We start from the raw sequence: 23098 nt of genomic DNA on the forward strand, positions 1-23098 counted from the left end.
TACTTTTTAGGCTGCTACAACCTTAAAAAATTGTACCGCTTCAGTTGCCAGAATAGACGCAAGGCCAGTTACTAGAGGCCTCAGGGAGGTGACTTTTTGTCTATGCAAGGGAAATCTTTCTGCTTCATGTGACAGACGAACTGATAAGTGACTGGATGGGGACTGCAAGTGACACCAATGGAAGGTGGAAGCTTGCCATACCAATATATCTCAGAGACCAGATGGAATTTTTACTGAGCAAAATGTGTATTTTATTTCTCCCTAGGAGTGGATCAAATAAGTTCAGCAATAATCTGGCTTCCACATAATGGGAGGAAGCCTTCACGGCCACTTGGAAGGTGGTGCCTTAAAAGACTTTTTTACAGCAGGTAACTCACCAGCTGACAGTTGGGCTGCAAGCAGCTTACAGGCTATTTCTTTGGTCCTCTGATGTGACCTGCAGAAACTGCGTACCTGTGGCACACACATTATATTGTATGGTAATGCACCACAAACCTTGAGAAGCGTATGAGGCTTGGATCCTGGCTGTGTGGTGCCTGCTCCACTGCAAGGTGTTCCCTCATTTTCAACATAGAGTGGGGATCCACTTTTCAAGAGAAAACACAGTATGGGGAATAAAGCAGGCACTGCAGTGAGGCGATGAGGTATTCAGGAGAAAAGGAGGGGACAGTGGGGGTGCAAAGGTCTGGGGTTCTCATTTGGGGAAGTGGGATGTGTAATTAAAGAATGGGGAAGGTAAGAGCAACATCTCGGTGTCCTAATTTGGAGAGCGGTGGTATGTGAGAAGGGCTAAAAAGGAAGTGAGTGTGGAGTTAGTGTGATAGGAGTTAGTGTGAGGTGAGTTAGTGATACAGGAGTGCAGCAGGCACTGCAGGCTGAAGATGATAAACTATGGTATGCCCACCCATTTGGGTTCTGCTTCCCTGGCTGAGGTTTAGCCTCAGCACCCCAAGATGCGCCAGCCCACTATCACTTGCCACTCTTCCCCCAGCACAGTGCCAGGGTTGGAGCAAAGTGGTTAGTCCTTGCTAAGGTGCCTGTTTTTTACTACACACACCTCCTCTTTCTCCGCCATCGGGATTCTGGCTGGATTTTGGTTATATGTGGGCTGTCTGCTTTACCGCCAGCAGCAGAAGCAGAGGTTCTCGCGTAGGGAGAGCGAGACGAGGCCAGCCTCAGTGTGTGGCAGGGGGATTCTGCCACTGGCTGGTGCGTGGTGTGAAGGCGCAGGGTGGTCGGCAAGGCAGGAGGGCTGCAAGTGGGCAGGCATGGAGGGAGAAGGAAGGCTCCTGAGCTGAGAGCACCAGCTAGATGGACTCAGGATGGCAAGAGTTTCCTCTAACTGCACAAGCATGTAGAGACCTCTCCCCTTAGCTCCGTAAGAGTTTCATCCCATTTTCACCTATTCATGAGACTGGTTTTGGTGAAAGATGTTGGAAGACAGCAGGAGAGGGACAGCGCAGCAGGGTGGGTTGGTAAGGAGTGATGGCTCTGGGGCAGGGGCTTCAAGTGCAGACAGGAGGGATGGGGCTTAAGGGTAGAAGGGCTCCCTGCCCCCCTCCTCCCCAGCCAGGGGTCTTCCTTTCTTGACATGTGGTGTTTGGCAGCCCTAGTTCTTGGGAACCTTCTTTCAACACTCCCTCTGCCCATATTGCCATGAAAAATCCTGTCCGTCCTGGTCTTTACTGCTGCATATGATACATTCATTAACTACTCTTCATGCAACTGTGCTACCAGAACACTCTTCATTGACAGGAGTAAATGAACAGTTAACAAAAGTGTTAATAATAATAAAGGACAGAAAATGGAAATGTATTTTTGAAAATGTTGTTTATTTTCCTTACATGAGTGGATGAGCTTCTCTGCGGAATACCATTGGCCAAATGAAGTAATTTAAAATTGCCATAGGTTATCTGGGGCTTGTCTGTCAGAAATATGTAGCATTTTAATTATCATGACAGAACTAAAGTAATACAATTCCCCTGCTAACTCTACTTCTTATTATGTCTATAGTTATATTTGTATAAAGGTGTTTTATACTGGGATAGCTATTCCCATACAGCAAGGAAAATTGTCATTCTGATGTGTCATCTTTATAACGGCATAGTTACATCCACCCTAGAACTCCTACCCTATTTTGGCTTTTATTTTTACATGACCTTCCCCTCCCACAATGGGATTAATTATACCAGTAAAACTTGCAGAGCTGGCCTGGGCATTAAAAAAAGAAATTGTTGCATTGATACAGCTGTGGCAACATCAGAAAGAAATAATCTACATGCATATATGCTGACTTTTAAGGACAGGATGCTATAATCAAACTCAGGTACATGTGTTAAATTTTAACACTTTTATATTGAAAAGCAGGTATATTAAGGACTACAGTGTATTTTCCATATATGAGACCTTGAGACTATGTAATTTGAACAGCTCTCATAGGGAGAAAAGAGACTTACAACATTTTTCCCTGGCCAACAAGATTATGGAGAACACTAGAAGTAACTAGAGGCAAAGACATTACCCACGGCATACTGCGGTCTGAGGCTGACTGCAAATGCAAGGTGCAAATGCAAGGTGAGGCTGAATGCAAATGCAAAGCTATGGGGAAAGCAACCACAAAGTCTCCAGACATACCTGGGGACACAACTACTAAAGCTGATATGTCAGATCTGTGAGATGACTAGCAACATGTTACAGAAAAAAAGGAAGGCAAGGTCCTGAAAAAGGAACCTTTCTGTGTTCAAATCCCATTGTGGATACAGCATATAGGCTTCTTCTAGCAGTTATGTTCAATATATCCATATGTGTTTCCAGGACTGAAGCGCATTGCATCAATTAAGGTGAAACCAATTTATACTTTACACATCTGCCCATCATTTTGAGTGTGTGTGTCTCTCTTAAATGTATATAAAGCTATGTTTTGAGCAAGGGGCTGGCTTCTCATTTTGCATATGTACATTGGTAAGACAATATCCAGGCAGACTCCAGGCTCAACTAGAATACAGCTGAAATAATAGTAAAACATCATGTAGCTATTGAACATTGAAAAGTAGCATAAATGAGTAATATTTTATAATAACAGTGTTCTAAATTCTGTAAATTAGTAGACTTGGCAAATGATATCTTCCACCATCAAAGGACAGAGCAAGGCAGCTTTACAGCAAACTGTGTCACTCCACAATATTTGCTTTCTTAAAGACTCATTTCTCCCTATTGAAAAAAGTGCATTTGTTTTAACTTTTTGGAGGTTGCTTAAGAAGTGTGCGAGTTTGTGTATATTTCTTCACTGTAGGCATCAGGAAATTGTCAGAAGAAGCTGGGTGAACCCCAAAAAACCCCTTCACTTTTATTGCAGTACATATATCATTCTTATTGCCTGCTCTAAGAAGAGGACAAAATAGAAACATTCTCTTTATTGTTTCCTTAGTTTCTGCTTTCTTTTCATCATTAACACCGAGCAAAAAAAAAAAACAAAAAACTTACTGTCCTTTTAGGACAGAACAAAAATTATCTAGTGAAGCATGGGACTCAACAAATGTTATTACACTAAATATATCTAAGATTGATAGTATCTATACCACCTTTATAAAAATATGAAGAATTACAGAAGCTGTAGGAACTACATTACCATAAAGTATTTAATCTGGTCTGGTTATACTTGTTCCCACCCACAGTTTCCTTTCCCTCCTTCAGACCATGTGACATTCATGATTAGTAGAGTAACATTGTAGGTAAGCCAAAGCATGCTGATCTTTTTGTAATTGCTTGTCATTAATTGCTTGCTGCTGTCCTCTCTCTTGAATATCATAATGCACAGAAGTGTAGAGACACAAATAACTACTATAGCTTCAGGTCATCTTATTCTCTTTTAGTTCCTCTACAGCCTACTGAAACATCAAAATTAACAGACTAAAATTTACACCATATAAAAACCTTTTTTGTCCAGTCTTAAGAAAGGCATAACATTTGGTATAGAACATGCTCTTTCCAGTTAGTTTAGTAATAACCTCTGCAGGATTGGCCCCTTATTTTTTTTATCTTAACACCTACACTATTACAGCCCTCTCTATTACCACTCTCAGTCCCAACTCCTACCATTTATCTAGGTAAGCATCCAGTGAAATTAAGACTGTCCACTTTTTCATCTTTTTCACCGTGGAAAAGTGTTTCAACATTCCCATTCTAACAAAAAAAAAAATCAAATCTTAAGACATACTTTATGGGCAGCTTCAATTAAGGCTAGTAATTAATTCTGGTATCTTCCATTCCTTCATTCTATGTGAATGTTTAAACCTGATCCAAGGTTTTAACCTTGGATATATTTTCTGACCTAAAATGGTGATTCCAGTACAGGTTGACAATTGTTTGAATGGAGAGAATGCAATCAAACCATGCTGTAGGTTCTGCTATTGCCACCTGCTGCCCATATTCCCCTTGGAGTGGCTTGGATAGCCATGACTGCACAACGGTTATCTACTGAATGGTGACATCTCCAGCTTTAGCACTTAATGGGTACAAAGTAATCAGAAGCAAAAACCAACATATTGTGAATAAAGATTCAGTAGGCAGCTGCAGAAAAGAGCAAAAGTCCACAGTGGTCACTATTTGGGGGTCTTTACCTAGAGACATTTAGCTTACAGTCCATACCTCACCCTGCCTATATATATACTTTCTGTTCCTAGCAAGCATCTGCTATCAATGACTGCATGCTGCCATCTACTAATACTATCTTCAACCTCCAGCCACTTCCCTACCTCAACAAGAGCAGGAGTAGGCCTTCCTTTGTGAGGAGGGCAGTTGCAATAATTATTCCACTAATAAAGAGAATATGTTGAGGTGACAGTGCAGCTAGAAAAGGGTTAAAATGCTGGAACTGAAGGCTGAGATCAGCTGGTAGGGAAGAAGGGGCAAGACTGAGGAAGAGGTGGGGGCTAGCCATGGAGACCAAGCAATAAAGCACGAAGGATTTTCTCCAAAGCATGAAAGGGAGCTCCATAGGGTCATTCCTTCCTCCCTCATCTGAGAGAGGGACAAGCAGACAGACAAGCAAAGAGGCAGAACTGTGAGAACAGGGGACTCAGTAAGAAATGCACAGCACAAAATTTATCTAAAGAAATAAGTGCCTCTTGCAGTTACTCTTTCTCTAATTCTGTGATAGGCATGTGAACTTTTGTCTCATACACCTTTATCTTCTGTAGGTCTATAAATGGCTCTGCTTTTTGGTCTCATCCCCCAGTTAAGTAACATTCCTGATGCTGGGCTCAGAGATGGCACTAGTAGTTGTGGATTTATACTGAATATGGTATGGAGATGGCAGTCAGTACTCTACCAAAACGAGATAACCTGAGTTACATGCAAACTGGCAGAATATCTGAGGAGAGGCAATGTGTTTAGCTCAAAGCTTTTACACTCATGTTGGCTACTGTATAGTTAAAGTACAGCGTAGTAGCAGTGAGGCTGGCTTAGTTGATGCCCAGGGCTGTGCAAAACAGCCCTTCTGAACAACTTCAGTATACAGAAAGCACATAAGTAACTTTAAGTTTTCTTTTACACATTAATTGAGAATTGGGTCCTGGAAACTTCAATGATTCCACAAACTTCTCAGGGTTCTGTAACATCAGAAGAAAATTTGCTTCCACTCTGCTACAAAAGAAACAAGAGGACCCAGTGAAAAATAACATTTTTACAATTGTATCTTTCTTCCTCCCTCTTTTGTTGGGCACAAAGTATGTTTTTGATGGAGCTAGAGATACCTGATGAGATTAAAAAAATATTTGCATTCTTCTTTTCCCCCTCTCTTCCAGACATTAAATCAGTGCTAGAGTTACAGAAAATCTACAGTCTTCATCCTTCCAGTTGGAATCAAAACATGACTGTAAGAAACACAGTGTTTAACAACCCGATAACTCATTTTCTTGGGCTAAAACTCCTGTACAAGCTACATGTAATTAGCAGTCGAATCTAACTTTTGGGCTGCCACACAATCAGGACCAAACAGTAAAAAGCATTACTTGCACTGCATGAATACAAGGCAAATTTCATTGACCTGCTATTGCCTTTAAAATTATACCAGATACCAGGACCTATAAAAAGAAGCTTTTCAACAAGCAAGTTAATACTTGACAGTAAACTCGCCAGGCATCCAAGTTGCTGCTTGGGTACCTGGGTTACAGATCAGTCTGGATTATCAAAAGCTCAGGTTGCCTATCTTCAAGTTTGCAGACAGCATGGCTTTTTAAAGTAATGCCTCCAAAGCTGAAGGGCACAAACCAGCAGTGTTTGGGATGGGTCCAGGAGAATCTGGCAGGTCTGTTTGACAGTGTCTTATATTAAAAAAAAAAAACAGTAAAGGAAAATGTTGTCTTTTTTCACCCTATCAAAATATCAATTGATTAAAACATTGACATTTTACTTCTATAATTAGACTAGAAGTTTTCAAGTGCAGAGATTAATAATTTTGCTTGAATTATCTATGAGTCTAGGGCAGAAATGAAAACAGTTTTGAGCCTTAATGTTACAGATTTCTTGCGCATCCAATCTCATTAGTTTTTCTTGGGTAGCCTTGCATTTTGATTTATTGTGCCGATCAAACAGGGGCTACAGGACCAGGGGGTGAGCATTAGCTGGTATTTCCACTGGTTCTGGTGTGTTTGAGGGTAAAAGAAAACAGTAGGAGAATAGTGGTCTAAAATGATGTATCCGAGATGTAAATAGCAGCTCAGAAATTAATCACAATCGTAAATCAGAGGTGTGCTCAGAAAAGCCTGGTGGGATGGAGGAGAGCTTTTAAACGCAGCGGTGGGGGGAATAAATAAAAAACCGCTAATTCCTACGAGTTTTTAATGGGTGCCAGTCAAGGAGGCAGGAAAGGCCGCCTCAAGCCGTCCCGGGCACCGAGCACCCGGCGGGCCCGGCCTCTAGGCCGCACACCCGCCCGCGCCGCCCGCCGGGCCCGCGGCCCCGCTTTCCCCCTCTCCCCGGGGGGGCCGCCGCCCAGACGCCGCGGAGGGGCCGCGGGGCCCTCGGGGCCGGGCCCGGCGGCCGCGCAGGGGCGGCCGCGCCCGGCGGCTGCCGCGACCGTTGACTCAGCGCGGCCCGCTCGCGCGCCGCCATTGGCTGCCGCCGCCGCCGCCGCCGCCGCGGGAGTGGGGGTGGGGGAGGTCGCGGCGCCGCCGCCGCGGGGAGGCGCGGAGCCGGGGGGCGGCCTGGCGCGCCCGCGCAGGCCCCGCGCTGCGCTGCCCAGCCGCGGCGCCGAGCGAGCCGAGCCGAGCCGAGCCGCGCCGGAAGCCGCGCCGATGCGGTGTGTGCGCCGCCTGGCTGCGCGCTGGGCGGGGGGTGGCCCGAGCCCCGCGCTGTGGCTAGGTAAGCGGCGAGCGCAGCGCGGTGCGCGGCGGCGGGGCCCGGCTCGGCGCGGCGCCTCCTGCCGGGAGCATGTGGGGACGGGGTGCTGCGACCGCGGGCGCCCTGCTGGCGCTGGCCGGGGCCGCGGCGCTGGCGTGGTGGCTGCGGGGTGACGAAGGTACAGAGCCCTGCGCGGGGGTGCGCGCAGCGCCAGGACAAAAGGGCGGGTGGGCGGCAGCGGGGCCGCCGGGAGGGGGCAGCGCCGCGCGGAGGCGGGCAGGGTCTGCGCGGAGTCGTAGCGCGGCGGCTCGCCCGGAGGAGAAGGAGGAGGAAGAAGAGGCAGCAAGCAGGCGGGCCGCGGCCGCCCGCGCAGCGCCGTTTCGGTTGGGGAAGGGTTTGCAAAGCGGAGCAGCGCGCACAGAAAGGAGCAGGGCGAGGAGGCTGCGTCCGAGAGCAGCGGCCGCCCCCGGGCAGGGCTGCGGGAGTCGCCCGCCACAGTGACCCCCCCCCCCGCCGCCCGTGCCCGGGGCCCCGCTGGGTCGCTCACCCGCCTGCAGAAAGGGGGGCGCCGGGGGGGGGGTGTGCCGGGGAAGGGGGGGAGCAATGCACACAAAACAAACCACCAGCAACTTCGCAAAATAAAGCGGGGAACGGGGCGGGGGGGGGGTCCCTGCACCCGCCCTAGGGGAGCTGCGTGTGCGAGCCGCAGCGCGGGGCTTTTGTTGCGGCCTGCGGCTGCCCACCCCCCCCCCCCCCCCGCCACGCGTGTGCGTGTGTGCGGGAGCCTGGCTGCCTGCCCCGGGTTGAGTGACACGGCGGCCCGGGGGGAGGGGGCGCGCTGGGTGTTTTTGCCCGGGCAAGCGGCGCGGCGGTGTGCGAGGTAGGGCCGTGCGCCGCCGAGCTGCAGCGTGAGTGTGTGTGTGTGTGTGCGCAGTGTGCGTGCAGGGACCGCGCTCCACTGCGGCGGGGAGGCAGCGGGAGGGAGGGAGGCGCAGTGTGGTGAGTGGGGCCTCCGCGTCCAGCCGCCGCTGCCGTCCTGCCGCTCCCGGAGCAGCCCGGGGCGGGGGAGCGGCCACGCTCGGGTGACAGCCTGCCCGAGCCGGGGCCGCGGCTCCGCACCCGCAGCCTCTTTATTTATTTGCCTTTATTTCTGCGAAGCGGGGAGGTGTGTGTGGGGAGGGTTTTTTCCTTTTTTTTCTTTTTTTTTTTTTTTTGGTGTGTGTGTGCGTGTGTGTGCGTGCAGGTGACCGCATCGCAAAGCGGCGCCTGGAAAGTTTTGTTGGCGTGTGAGCGGCAGCGGCCCGGGCCGGGATGCGGGGCCCGCGGCCCGGTTACCCGGCGGTCGCCGCTGCGCCGCGGCCGGGGCTGGTGTAGGCGCCCCCTGGGAGAGCCGAGTGCGGGCATTAAACCTCCCCCCCCCGCCTCCCTCCCTGCCGCTCCCCCGCCGCCCTCCCTCCTTCCCGCTCCGTCCCTCCCTCCCCTCCCTCTCCCCGGTGCGCGGCCATTGCAGTGACCCCGGCCGGCCAAGGATGATCACGAACACGCGGGGCTTCCTGTGGTCGGACCTGGAGACGCGGGCGCTGCTGGAGATCTGGGGTGAGGCGGACGTGCAGTCGGCGCTGGATGGCAACTTTCGCAACAGCCATGTGTACCGGGACGTGGCCTGCCGCCTGGCCGAGCTGGGCTTCGAGCGCACCCCGGAGCAGTGCCGCATCCGCATCAAGGGCCTCAAGCGCCAGTACTACCAGGCGCGGGACGGGCTGAAGAAGAACGGGCACGCCCGCAAGATCTGCAAGTACTACGACGAGATGGACCGGATCCTCAGCTGCCGTGGCGGGCCCGACGGCGCCCCGGAGCCGCTGGCGGTGCCCGCCGACGGTGCGCCGCCCACCGGGCCGCCCACGCCGGGCACGCCGCACCACAGCCGCGAGGCCGACGCCGAGCTGGATGAGGACGCCGAGCTCGGGTCCCCCCGCGACAACTTCACCGAGGACTCCGGCGAGTGCTCCTCCTACGCCGACCACCCCATCAAGGTGGAGTGCCCCCCCTTCGCCATCCCAGTGCCGCCCGCCGACGGTGAGTAGCTCCCGGCCGCCCCGCACCCCCTGCATCGCCCCCGCGCACCTTACGCGGCCCCGGCTTCGCCCCCCCGCGGGGCAGCCGCGGCGGAGGCGGACAGCGCTGGGGCTGCAGGCTCCTGCTGGCGTTCGTCAGTGGGAGACCCTGGCGCAGAGCAGGAGCCGTGCAGTGCCAGTGTGGGAGAAGCGGTGCCCTTCTCGCTGAAGGGTTTTTTCCTGTCCACCTCAGACTACGTGCCGTTTTGCCAGTCGGTATACACTGCTGACGGTAATACCTTTAAAAATCTGCTTCTTGTGGATGGGCCACAAAGCTAGGGGACAGCGTTAGTGCAATCAATGGCTTGGGTTGTTTCAAAAACGCTGTTTCTAACTTGCTTGCTTGCAGACACAAGTCCCTAGATAAAGCCTGGCCCTTCCTCGGTCTTCACCCTCAGTCGTTGTGGATATGGGGGAGCAGTGTTGTTTGCTTTAAATCTAGATTAATGCTGTGTTTTTAATCCAAACATGAACCTGTCTTCAGAAGTTAACATCACTGAGGAATCGACCAATTGGCTGACGTTTAACCAACCTTCTTTCTACGCATAAAACCCATCAAAGAGTTGTTTACATTAATGTTCTTTTGAAATGCAAATCCAGAATGCCAACAGACTGAAACTCAATTTAGATTAATGTAATTGCCTGCAATACACAAACAAGGCTATACTATTTAATAGCCTTCACTTAAACCTTTTTAGAAGATCAAAAGAACTCCTATTGTTCAAGTTTAGTACTACAACAATTAAAAGACGCCTCTGTGTGGTTTTTGTGTTACCTTTATAACTTTGTTGAAGCTTGTGTCTGTACTTTGGCACTTGAAGCAAAAATATCTGAAGTAATTGCACTTCCCATTGAAAAAGAATAGCTTTGTGATGCATTAGGTCCACATCTCATAGGGAGATTTTTTGCTGCTTTCTTCTTACCACTTCAGAAAAATAATACTATCTCCTCTTGTTTTAGGCTTTAAAGAAATCAGTGCTCCGACTATTACCCCACCTCTCAGTCAGCCCAAAAGATCAAAAAAACGCCATGCAAATTTAACATTGGATAAAATGATGGAAAAATTCCTGCAGCAGAGTGTGGATACGGAAGAGAAATTTTACAAATATGAAGAGCAGAGGCTCAAAATTGAGGACAAGCGTCGCGAAGCTGAGCATGCTCGAGAGCTCCAGATGTTACAAATGTTGGGACAGATGTTGGCAGGAATTTCTTCCACAGTATCACAAAGGTCACAATCTATACCAGCAAGTCCACCTCAGAGAGCAAACCATCGTTCATATGGGGATAACTTTAATTATAATGCTATGACAGCAGCACTTTCTCCACCGATAGGTACTTCCTTCTATAGCATAAATAAAAGTTTTTTTTTTTTTTTGAGTTTTATGTGAAAGCTCTGGTAGTAAGTAGCTTTTGAAAATAAAAGGTAGTTGGAATTATTTAATGTTGTGGTGAAGGTGTCTGTCTGATGTAAAATGAAATTAAAATGTCATTCGTACCATTGTACTGATTATTTAATATAGACATATTAGTTATAACAGATTTTAATGAGTGAAATAACACTTCTGAAAGTACCCTATAAACACTGGGGAGTTCTCTGCGCATTCATGTCTCTGTAAATGGAAGTTAGGAGAAGTTTTATATAAAAAAGGCAAGTAGAGCATTTGCTGAAAATGTGACCTGGAAAGATTAGATATCTTGCAGCAGAAATTCTGCTGCTATTGAAGTTAACAGGTCTAACTCAGTATGTGAAGTTAAGGATGTGCATATGTTTTTTCAGGGTTGGGAAAAGAGTGGAATTTTGCCTACACTGAAGTAAGTCACATGTTAAAAAACAGCTTCTTTAAAATAAATTTCTTTACTTGAAAATTCTGAATCTTATCTTTTAATTATACATCATATTACTTTAGTAGGCATAATATGAGAGGAAAATATTTGGATATATTTTTATTCTGTACCAGTTCATTTATAAATTCTTTGAGGGTCTGAATTTATTCCGGAGGGGGGGGAAAAACAAAAAGAGCTCTAGAATTGGTATTTATGCACATACTTTTTCTTCTGTACATTATGTGTGGGCCTGAAGCTGATAATCAGATATTAGCATTCCTTAACAGACTTCTAAAGATCTCTGGTCCTGTGTTATTTATCTTTATCTATTTGTATGTGAAGGTAGACTGAATGGGCAAGAGCAGAACTGGGGTAGTCTATCAGTGCTGAAACCAGTGTCCACTCAGGGCTTGATGGTTATAGCCTGCCATGTTGAAATGAGACAAGTCTTATTTTGTTTTAATTCTGAATTTCTTATTTCATTAAAAAAAAAAAGCCCTACCATGTTGCATAATAATTCTACACATCAGACCCTAAAGGGCACTCTCTGATTCCTGAAAGGATCTCAGAACTTTTTCAGTTCTATGTTAAATACTCCTGAATTTCTCTTTAAAGTGAACAGTAGACTGATTTTTTAGGCCTGTAAGGGTTTAGGTTAACTGACTTACTTGTGCATCTTCTTGTTTGGATAGCTGATCTGTAGTATTCTTTGATGTCAAAAGATTTCAATAGATAAATTATGGTATATGGATGGGGTCTATAATTACTGTTTTTGCTTTTAAATTAAAGGAAAACTGAAGTGCTTTAGAAAATCCGTTAGGAAATCATTTGAGATTGGAATGATGGTACCTTACCATTACTTCTAAAATGTTTTGTGCTAAAAGTTGAAAGAGTTTTATTATCTGTAAGGGCTTGAAACTGAGGTTTAGTTTCTCTTGCTGTATTTCGTCATACAGGTGCACGGTTATCACACTGTGCAAAAATGCATTATATATATTTAACTGTAGTAAGAAAAACTCAGGATTCTAATCTTCTGACTGGTGAAGGATTAACAAAGAGTTTATGATTAAGTGTAAAAAATGACACTTCAGGCAACACATTTCCTGTTAAGGAGTTAGGGTATCAGTTGTTGATAGCTAAATCTGCCTCAATGTTTCTGTAGGTAAGTGGGGCTCTACTTAGAATTCTGTTCTGCATAATTCTCTGTTTTCTTTCTGGTTTTTATATGATCACTTTATATTTACAAATGAACAAAATCCAGCAGCAAAGAAACAGAGGTCTTTCTTAACAGCAGTTGCACTTTAAGGCTTGCAAGGTGTATGAGATGTGTATTTTTTGTGTGGCTGAAAACCAGTGAATGTGTGAAGTGTGATTTAAAGAAAATAATCTGCCCTATTTCTAGAGCAGATGAGTGTTTTGTTCTACTCTGGATGACTGCAATGCTATTTTGGCCATATTCCCAAACTTTTTTTTTTTTTTTTAATCTCAATAGGAATGGAATGCCTGTATTATAGAAGGATTTTTAAAAGCAAAAGATCAGCCAGGAGTATTTGTCATTATTGAACACTAAGACATTTTATTACTGAAGATTAGTGTGTCTGATTTAGGGTTAGATTCTGTGGAGGATGGAAAAAAAGGTGCTTTCTGTTGACAGTGCACAGATGAGAAGTTATCTTGTTGATTACCTTTTTTTTCTTTATTATGTCCAAATTTTTGGAATTGTTTTTCCTCTTCTTTTTCCCCTCTAGATTTGGGAGGCGCAGAGAGGGGTCTACTAAGTCTTACACAACTGAAAAGGGATATTGTGGGGTTTATTTTTTACATGATTCTGTATTAATATTTAGCAGGTCATAGAAAGATTTTTAGAAAATCTGTTTGAAAAAGAAAAGAGAGCATGACTACAGTTTAGGAGTTGAATATTAACATTCAAACAAACCACTCTTCTAAACAGAATCATACAATTAATGAGTTTTGTTGAAATACAAGGATAAAAATTCTTTTAGTACATTTACTGCAATTTCTAATTAATACATCATTGGTGTAAGGTACTGATCTTCTAATTTGTCTCATTCTTAAGTAACCATCTGTTTGAATCTCTGTAGTTGTAACCGTTGAAATACTTTCTTCTAAATTTTCATAGTCTTTTGAAACAGTAATTTGAATCTGCAGTTGTTTTAATATATAGCTTGAAATGTAACTTCACATCAGAGATCTGTAGTTGAATTATAGCTAAAAATTGTTTGTGTGATTTTTGTAATGTTTGCATCTAGTGCATGTGATTATAGTTTTACAGAAAGACTTTCATTATGCTTTGTAACCACCTGCCAAAATAAAAAGCAGTGAGATAGGCCCTGATTCTGCTAAGATGTGGAAGTCTTTAAGGGGAAGCGAAAATAAGGTAGGGTATATATTTAAAATGTGCTTTTAGCTGTTCTGTGCTCACTCCCTGTCTGGATGCATTTAGTCCTTACTAAGTGTACCTATTTCAGTTGAGCTTAATTGTGGAAGTGATTTCAAACTGAACTAAGAAGGTATTTCTAGTTACAAAATGTCCATATAACTATTCTGGGCTGTTTCTTTCTTTTTGTACCTAAACCCTAAATTAGGACTGTGAGCAGTCAGTGGGAATATTTTCTGCATCAGGCCCTAAATTAATTTAAAAAATGATCACCTTTCCTAGTAATTCAGTGTTTTTAAGGCCTTTAAGTGATAAAGTATCTGTTTTTAGAAGTATGTCAGTTCGCGTATCTTCAAGTGTTTTTATTGACGTTTGAGTGCTTAAAAGAAATGCTAGTTTAAGAAAGAATGTATTTTAATGCAATACTTTCTTCTTTTTTCAGTTATAGAGAGATCTTTTTCACTGCACAAAACACACACTCTAAAGGATATGGAGAATATTTTTCAATTGGTGCGCAACGTTATCCCTCCTCTAACAGGAAAAAGGCATAAAGGTCAAGATGGACGCATAGGCATTGTTGGAGGATGTCAAGAGTAAGTTAAAGAGAAATCTGAGTGTTGTTGAGAGAGCTTGAGTATGTCATTACTACTTGTTGAAGACATTTAAGTTCACCCTACATTTAAAATGATGGATATTTTCCAGAGAGCTTTACTAGTGCATCATCATGATCATGCATGCTTGTAAAAGAGTATGTCACCTCAAGATAGTGATGCAGAATTTTGTTAGTGAATGTAGCTGAAACATAGAATGTCAATGTTTGTGTCTGTGTCTACCTTCTCCATCTTTTCTGACCACCCTAACTCTCTCTACTTTCAGTATTAATGTCTTTTCCCATAGCATGATGAGCTTATAGAAGAAGTAAATGAATAGAGAGAGTGGCACATCTGCTCTAGGGTAATTTTTGTTGTATTTTGATATCATGAGAGCTGGGTGTCTTAAGCCAGGGAGGCAGTATTTTCTTACTGTGTGCTTTTTATGTTGATGAATTATGGTGTTAGAGTATAAAAGTATCTTGCTTTATGTTCTGGAGTAATAGAAATATCTGGTTTTAGAAAAAAAGAAACACAATGTAAATCAGTTAAGTGCAGTGCTGACCTAGAAATAAAACAGCCTGGATTCCGTTTCTTGGCCATGTTCAGTAATCTGCTCAATATTGTGAATGAGCCACTAAATCTTCCTGTTTTTCTATTTCCCTTTTCAAAATAGAGGTGGCATCTTTTTCCTGTAAAAGAGATCTGCCATTAATAAGCATTCTATAAGGAGCAAAAATGTGCTTTATTATAGCTGGAGCATCCTGGGTTGATTGGCCAGGAATTAGTTTTCCTCCTGGGCTGCTGGGCCGGGGCTCTTACTCTTGGCAGAAGTAGATACCTCTGGAGGTGGAGGGTATTCTGCCCGTATCTCCCTCTTCAGTCTTTCTAAAGAGAATTTAGGGCAACTGGAATCACAGTTTAGGCACTTCAGTTAAGTACTTAAAACCAGATGGGATTGATCCAGGTCATGGATCCCAGACTTGGCTTGCAAACAGTGTTCAAACTATTGTTTTGTTTTGTTTGTTTCCAGACTTCTAAGCTGATTGTCTGAGAAGAGTTTACTTTTTTATGGCACAATCTTTATAAATATTTCTATCAAGGGATCAGGTGGCTAAGCTGAAATCCTGGCTCCTTTGAAATCAAACCAAGGTTTGCAATTGGTTTCAGTGTAGCAGGATTTTATCCATCTTTTACAGCAAACAAAGGAGAAAGCCTTTTTTTAATCTGTTCTTGAATTTGAGACTTGATTATGGCAGACTGATTTCCAAATTACCTAACCTTATGACTCTGTTTCCTAACCTAAATTGTATTTCATTCTAGATACACAGGAGCACCGTATTTTGCTGCAATTACAGCTCTCAAAGTGGTACGTGTTCTGCTTTCTGTATATACTTTCCCAGTATAATGTAAAGTTAGAGATACGATTATGTCAAAAAATTGAAAATTTCAGAGGGAAAGCTGTCTAATCAGAGGCTTGAATGGGAAATTTCAGAACCTGATGAAATATTTTCTCCAAAAGTGAACAATAAAATAATTTTAGATAAATATTTTAAGTTACATTTTCAGTGCTGCAGTCAGTTCTTCTGAATTTTGGTCTGCACCTGATAAGTGCATCAAATGAAGTAACTTTCCTTCAAAACTTAGTTATAGGCTGGTAAAATTCTTACATGCCATAAATCTAAAAATTGTGTGTTGAGTTTAACATAATTATTTAATAGCATACTTTGTTTACATTGTAATTTTTAGCAGAAGTATTTTCCAAGCTTTTTTTTTTTTCTCCTAGAAGTGTGAACTTCCTTGTATTAGTGATACATTAAGTGGCTAAAAATATATTTAGTGCGTACTACAGCCCCATCTCTAACAGTAACTAAATGGTTATGATTATTCAAATGTAAATGAATCTTGCTCACATAATATATATAGGTACCAGTACTCTATGTGTGTATCAGTACTTTTTGTTCGTTATGTATGTTTTCCTTTTTGAAGATTTGTTTCAATAAGTAGGTAACCAATCCAGGTACCTCCTTCTCTCCTCCCCTGCACCCCAATTTCTCCTTTTACCCTCCAGAAGTTTTGTGCCTCTAAATGCAGTCCCTCAGGGATTTAAAATTGGAAGAAGACTATTTAATAATCTTATAAGACACTAAGACCACTCCGTTTTTTGTTCACCAAACGCAAATACAGTAGTGCAGTAGGCAGACCCCTACTGAAGTTGCTTTGCCTTTGCTCATTACATCTTCACATAAAGAGTCACAGGGTCAAATCTCTGAATTGCTTAGTAGTTTGAAATGTTAAATGTATATAAAGTAATAAAGCAGAGGAGACACTTTCCTTAACCTTGGGAAATTTTAGCATGTAATACAGATACGAAATCAGCTTTTCTAATCTCTGCTTATATAATTTTGTGCGTACTTGTGATTTTCTAATTTGATAAGGAACTCTTGTAGCTAAACTCCTTAGCTATAATGTTTATTTAAATGAAGGGGAGTTGGTGAAATTGTGCCAGCCTTCATCAGGTACCGATTTGGCCCATTGAGTAAAAATGGTGGGACTTGGAAAGTCGTCACAGATTGTCATATCTATATTTTGCACATCTATTACAGTATTATTTTTCTTCTCTAATGTAGCTTGTCTCTTGTTCAGCTGCATTCTTTTGTCTTTTTTCTCATTGTGTGATACTTTAGTCTTTGTTCATCTGTTCATCTGAAATATTTCTCTAATGAGTAAAAGGTTCAAGATCTGCATTTTTAGACAGCCTATCAGTTAAAAAAAAAAAAGAAGGAAAGAAAGAAAAAGAAAGTTCATGTTGAAAGTTAGATAGAGAAAATGCTTTTAATTTTCTCCAAACTATTGTATGACAGGCTAAGCCAAAGTGGAAAAGGTAATTAAGTTTGCTTTAACTACTAGCAAATAGGAATTCAGCTGTTCAGTGAATAAACTTTGGAATTATTATATCATTATTAAGTATAAGTTTCATAATTCTGTTTGCAAATTTTCTTTTTTAGGGTGCAGATTTATCCCACGTGTTTTGTACCAAAGACGCAGCAACTGTAATTAAATCATATAGTCCAGAGCTGATTGTTCATCCAGTTCTGTAAGTGACTTATCTTTTGTTTAAATGAGCAAGTCAGGATTGCTAGTTTGAACGTTTCAGTCTGACAATTGATTAGTTTGCATTATTTCTTTTCTGTAGTTACGAGATGGGTGAGACAGAAATTACAAAAATGACTGGTTTTGTCCTTTCATTAAAAACTGTTAGAGATTTTGATATAGAACAACCAGTTGTGAAAGTTTTTTTTTCATTACTACCAAAGCACAATTTTTTAAAAAAAGGCAAAGATCTTGCTTTCCACTACTTCCTGACATATATATATTTTTTGATTGTAATGCATTTAAATAAGAACAATAGCAAAATCCAGATCTAAGGTTCACTACAAGTCAGCATTTTAGGATCTGTTTTTGAAAAGCCAAATAGAATATGCCCCAGTTCTCTCATGTCTTTAATGCTAATAATAACAGTAGTGTATCTTTTTCCTCTCACTGTTTTGTGTATAGTCATCTATGTGAAGTTACCAGGAGAGATATTCATTCTCATTTTTCTTTATAAGTACGTATAAAAGTTGCATTGGATACACAGCTATTGCTGGGAATAAATGCATGTTCTTATCTAAAATGTAAGGTTTGTTAAAAAGAAGATGAAACGTTTAATAAGCCACAGTCCTAACTGGGAAAATCTGTGTGCAGTTACCTGATTTTTTTTGTTCTGAAATGTGTCACTGATTGGTGAAGTTTTACAGGATAAATTGTTTCAGTTATGTGTTACAATTCTTTAGAATGAGCACTGTAGGTGAGAACTGGCATGTGAGCCTTAGATACACGTCCCTGAGCTAAGCTTGTAGCCATGCATGTTTTGGTCTATTGGTATATATAGCAAAGACATGATTAAGCTAGAAAAAACATAATTTAAAAGCATGTGTGTCAGATATTGCTGTCAGATAAGATTTATGACAGTAGAAGTATTTTGGTGTCTGAGAAGGAGAATATGATCTCCCTTACGGGGACGCCTGCAGTGGAAGGCTGTAAGTTTACTACATTCTGAAGGTGGTTTTCATTCCTGTCTGTGTAGAGAGAGGTGCCTAGAAATAAGTCAGTTGAAAAGACAGATGTCAGGGATTGCTTTTTGCTTTATTTTTTCTAAAGAAAGAAAAAAATCACAGCTTTTTGAATTTTAGACAGGGAAAAATGTTTAAAAACAGGTGGAGGATGGAAGTTTTTACAAGTCCAATTACATTAGCCTCTAAAATCCAAAAGGCAGATCCTTAGCTGGCGTTGCAGATTTAGGAGCCATTCTACCTGTCACTAGGCGATAACAAATGAGATGGAGAATCTTAATGGCAGTATTAGCTTGTAACTTAGGTTGTGGCGAGTGACATGCGGGATACTGCGTATGGCTGTGTTCTGTGGGAATGGCTGACCTTGCCCTGGGAGAAGCATGCTTTATATATGCAAGGTTCTTGATATCTGTGGTAATGGAAAAGATTAATAGAACGAAAAGAAGCATAATCAGAAAAGGAGGCAACGGTGTGTAAACAGTAAAATTTCTATTCATAGAGGACCAGATTGTTCCTACTAAATAAGGGTATCTTTTTCATGAAGATTCTTGGTCAGTGTCTTCTGTGTAATTCAGATTTCAATGACAATTTTGACCCTTCTATTTGCAAGGGACTTTTGAGTTTAAACTTCACCTCCGTCTTTAAATTCTTGTGAATGGACAGAGTATATCAAAATACAGAAATCTGCATTCATGGCCATATAGCTTTAGGTCTGAAACCTGATGATAATGTCTAATACTTTTATTAAAACTCTGATTAATTTCACCCAGACAACTGTCTAATTGTGTGAATCAATGGTTCTGTAAATATTGTTTATCTGATATTCAAAATGAAAAAATGCAAGTAATTTGAATGTTCAGGTTTAGCTTGTTAAACTTTCTCATATTTTCATCTTTTCTTTTTTGCTTCATTTGAGGAGAAGAGAAATATGGTCTTATTTATTTAGAAAGGAAGAAATCTTGACTAATTGTGTCAAGCCCAGGTTTTATTCAAATTTACACAAACAGCCTATTTTTCTTGTAAGATCTTCTATACCCCAGTGTCACATTTTTCATATGATCTTTTATATATTAAGGAGCAGTTTGAGTTTTGCTAGTTATTGACAGCAATTCTTGATTCAGAGCCTGGTCTCTCAAACAGTCTTTGTAGTTTCCAGGCCACACTTTATGCATGGAAGAAGCTCCTGGTAAAAACCACTGAACTAGGTCATTGTTTTCTTTTGTGTCCCTCCCTAAAACTTAGCTTGGTTCTAATTTCTCTGTGACCCTTCAGAGTAACTAGGTAGCTGTTGTACCACTCCCTTATGCTAATCATAATTATGGCCCTGTGTGTACTTCACAATTCACTGTTGGAACAACTTGGCATTTTGCCAAGGCTCAACTACCATTTTGTACAGCCAGAAGTCTGATGTTTTATCTTCTTCCCTGCAACTTGGCTGCTACTACCTTTCAGCGTTGCTTTCACCTCAAGGGGGATCACCTTAAGGAAAGAACATTTTTTCTTTTTCCTGCTGCCCCCTGAGTGCAGGGGCTCTTCTGGCTCATTAGAGCTGCTTTAGGCTGTCTGCGATGGCATGATTAGAGGAGGTATGTGAGAGCTAGAAGTTGGGCTGTTGAGTCTCAGGTCCTTGGCAAATTTCTGTCACTTCACGGATGTGAAGTATGTTATGTGAGAAGGATTGCTTAGGATTGCAGAAGGACGGTTATGAAAACGGGCATCCATCTTGTGAAGTTGCAAGTGCTAAGGGGGGGGGGACTCCATGTGTCCCAAGCTGCAGATCAGTCTGCGATTAATTTTTAGTGTAGCATCCTGTACTGGAGACACCCATAACACAAGGTTCTCTACTTTTTATCTTGTGACTTCATTCTCTGTTGCTGTGAGTAAAGGAAGGGGAGCCAGAACTGCGAATTGCAGCCTGGGATCTGGAAGGATGGAGCTTTTACACCTGGCTGTGTGTACTCACCACCTGAGTTGAATAACAATAGTTTTCTCTCTAGGGACCATAGATAGTCAATATTTTCAATAGTAGCTTTTCCTTTTTATCTGAGTATTCTATCAAATACATAATTGCACTTTCAATGATGACTTGATATTAACTAACCTATTTAATATTTTTGCTGACTAAGGGTTTCTTGTGAACAACTTAAAAATACGTAGTGCAGAAGTTAGGGTCTTTTGAATAGTGGAATATACAGAGTCTTGCTCATAGCTGTCTTGCTTTCATCACCACCACCCCCATTTTGTGCTACATTTTTCTGTTTTCTCTGTTAACATGCTCTTACTGTAAACTCTACACAAATACAGACAAGATAAACATATTAAAATGCAGGAGGTAAATTTTATTGCAGGCATTGTCTGTGTGGATTTCTGCTATAGATTTGCACACACTTTTTTGCAATAGTGTTTCAAACTTTCTAGAAAACAGTTTTCAGGAACATTTTTATATTCCCCATGTGTATGCACTGACTCAGGTCAGGTTCAATAGGCTTCTTGAATACGTGTCTTAGATTGGCTCATCCTACCTTGCTGGGCACTTGATCACAAAATTAAATGAGCTATCTGAACCCAGTTGGCTACATTTTAAATGAAGAGAGAATAATCTTTTCTGTTAGATCCCCCCTTACGAAGACTTTTTCATGATCTTATTGTGTTTACCTTTCTCTGTAGGCATAGAGAGATGGAGATACTACTGAGTATCCCACTTCAATCTGATTGGCAGATCATTTATTTGTAATGTCAATAGTCTATATATTCCTTGATTTCTAGAACTTATCAGAGAAGCAGACTGAGATGTCAGATCATGAATTTCCTTTGGTCCAGAAGTCCTATAATTTGTCCGTTGTGTCTCAAAAAAACCTATCCTTGAACTAGATACAGATTTAGAACTAATACCTTTCTCCCAGCTGGTCATAATAATGGGTCTGTATAGACTAGGAAAAATTGCCAGTAACCCTGAAAGTATTCTAGTTAATCCCAAAGTTCAACTATTACTTTGGGTTTAAACAAAGATTAGTTCTTTTTGCTCTTCTAGGGTCAAGATTGATCCTAAAAATGATTAAGGAGAAAGCCTGCATCAGGCTGGCCTGTATGTTGAGGCTAGTTACCATTAATGAAAAAGCACAGCTTAGATCACAGTTGCTGAAACATATTTCACCTAGTTCTATCTGATTTCATCTACTTTTTGATAATTTGAGAAAATCATAAAAGTGAATCATGGATAGCAAGCTCCTGATAATTTATTTGAACACTTCTAACCAGTGCAAAGGCCTAGGAACGATTTTATGCTTTTGATCCTTTCTAATTTGATATGTGGAGAGGAAATTCAAAAACATGAGTCCGTTGAGGGAGGAAGGGTAGCTATTAAACACTTCTTCTGCATAACCTGGAACTAACTTCCCTCTTCTGGATCAGCTGCAGGAAATTCTTGCTCGTGCAAGAATTCTTGTCACCAAGTAAAATCAAGGAGTAAAGCTCAGATTGCTCTGATCATCAAAAAAATGCCTCCCCAGTGACTTGGTTGCTGAGTCTTTATTATACCTGCGGTGAAGAAGCGAGTCAAAATGTTGTGATCTTTCTCCCAAACCTCTTTTAGTCAGCAGCCTAGCTCAGAATCACACAAGTTTTTTTCCTAAGTACTTAGGGAGAGATAAAGGTCAGTTTGTATGGGCTGACTCAGAGGAGTATACTTAAACTGTTTCTATTCATGTCATTCAGCGCCTTGGACAACAGTTGTTTATGGACCTGTTTTCTGGATCTAGCTTTCTTGGAAAGAGCTGCTGCTGCTGCTTTGTGTTATGCTGCTGAGTGAATCAAAGAAAAGAGGTATATTCACCCTATATCATAGCCCCTTTCTTCCTGTTGCAGGGATCTTTATCCCAGGTGATACTAACAGATGTGGTTTTATCACCTCCTCCAAATGGGAGTTGTGGCAAAACATTTTGGCCTCACTGTGGAGAATGATTCTGTTCTTACTGCTTTCTGGTAGGTCAGAAAGAGAAGTATACAGGTGTAGGAACATTGCACTCCTGTTAGGTCCTGGTCAGATTCATCCTTCTGAACACTTGCCAAACTGCTGTGATTTGACACTAGCATTAGATTTCTCTGATATTTAATCTTTGAGTTTGAGCAAAGGGAAGGCATGCCCTGAAACTTGTTTTTTGCCTTTTTTTTTTCTTGAAGCTTTTAGTCTCATTCCTTTTTCCAGCTCACAACCAGCAAAACAGATACTTAGACTGAGACTTGTTTGTGTTCTCATGTGTCCGAGCTGATTTGAAGTACTATAGCCTTTTGCATACTGATTCAACTGTCATCTGTTTCTTAAGTGTCAAATGTAATCTAGAGAGTGATACCAATGAAATAAAAAAGTTCATCACTTTATTTATCAGATTTAACATTAAAAAATAACGATCTGTAATAGTTTTTCAGGGACATTTTAAGTCATTTACTTATATCTATATTTCGTTCTGAGTTACATGTCATTTCAACTTTATTTTATCACTTTTAAAATCGTAAGTATTGTTTGATTGCAGTTCATTTGGAAGGACATTTGACAGATTCTAATTATCAAGTCAGTTCATAGGAAATATTAATAGATCATGACCTATTCCATGAACTCTCTAAAATATGAAAACAGCATTTGGTAATCACTGTTCTTTTGGGGGGGGGGTTGTAATACACATTGGTAATGTGATTGAGATCAAAACATACTGTAACTGA

The 23098-nt window shown here is 42.1% G+C and overlaps 1 protein-coding gene across 2 annotated transcripts in view; it reads left to right on the top strand.

Moving 5' to 3' along the window:
• Window positions 1-7284: 7284 nt before the first annotated feature.
• NAXD (NAD(P)HX dehydratase) overlaps window positions 7285-23098 on the top strand; it is a 50249-nt gene continuing 34435 nt past the window's right edge. The window contains exons 1-6 of one of the 2 annotated variants that reach the window (XM_067293923.1): window positions 7285-7362; window positions 8852-9417; window positions 10416-10787; window positions 14120-14270; window positions 15591-15636; window positions 17276-17364. In XM_067293923.1, coding sequence (XP_067150024.1) covers window positions 8871-9417; window positions 10416-10787; window positions 14120-14270; window positions 15591-15636; window positions 17276-17364 — 1205 coding nt within the window. In that variant the 5' untranslated portion in view covers window positions 7285-7362; window positions 8852-8870. Of the gene's footprint in view, window positions 7363-7435; window positions 7520-8851; window positions 9418-10415; window positions 10788-14119; window positions 14271-15590; window positions 15637-17275; window positions 17365-23098 lie in introns of those variants that run through there. The other variant, XM_067293930.1, reaches the window with a different exon arrangement.

Source organism: Apteryx mantelli, chromosome 1 (assembly GCF_036417845.1).
Source record: "Apteryx mantelli isolate bAptMan1 chromosome 1, bAptMan1.hap1, whole genome shotgun sequence".
Taxonomy (NCBI): Eukaryota; Metazoa; Chordata; class Aves; order Apterygiformes; family Apterygidae; genus Apteryx; species Apteryx mantelli.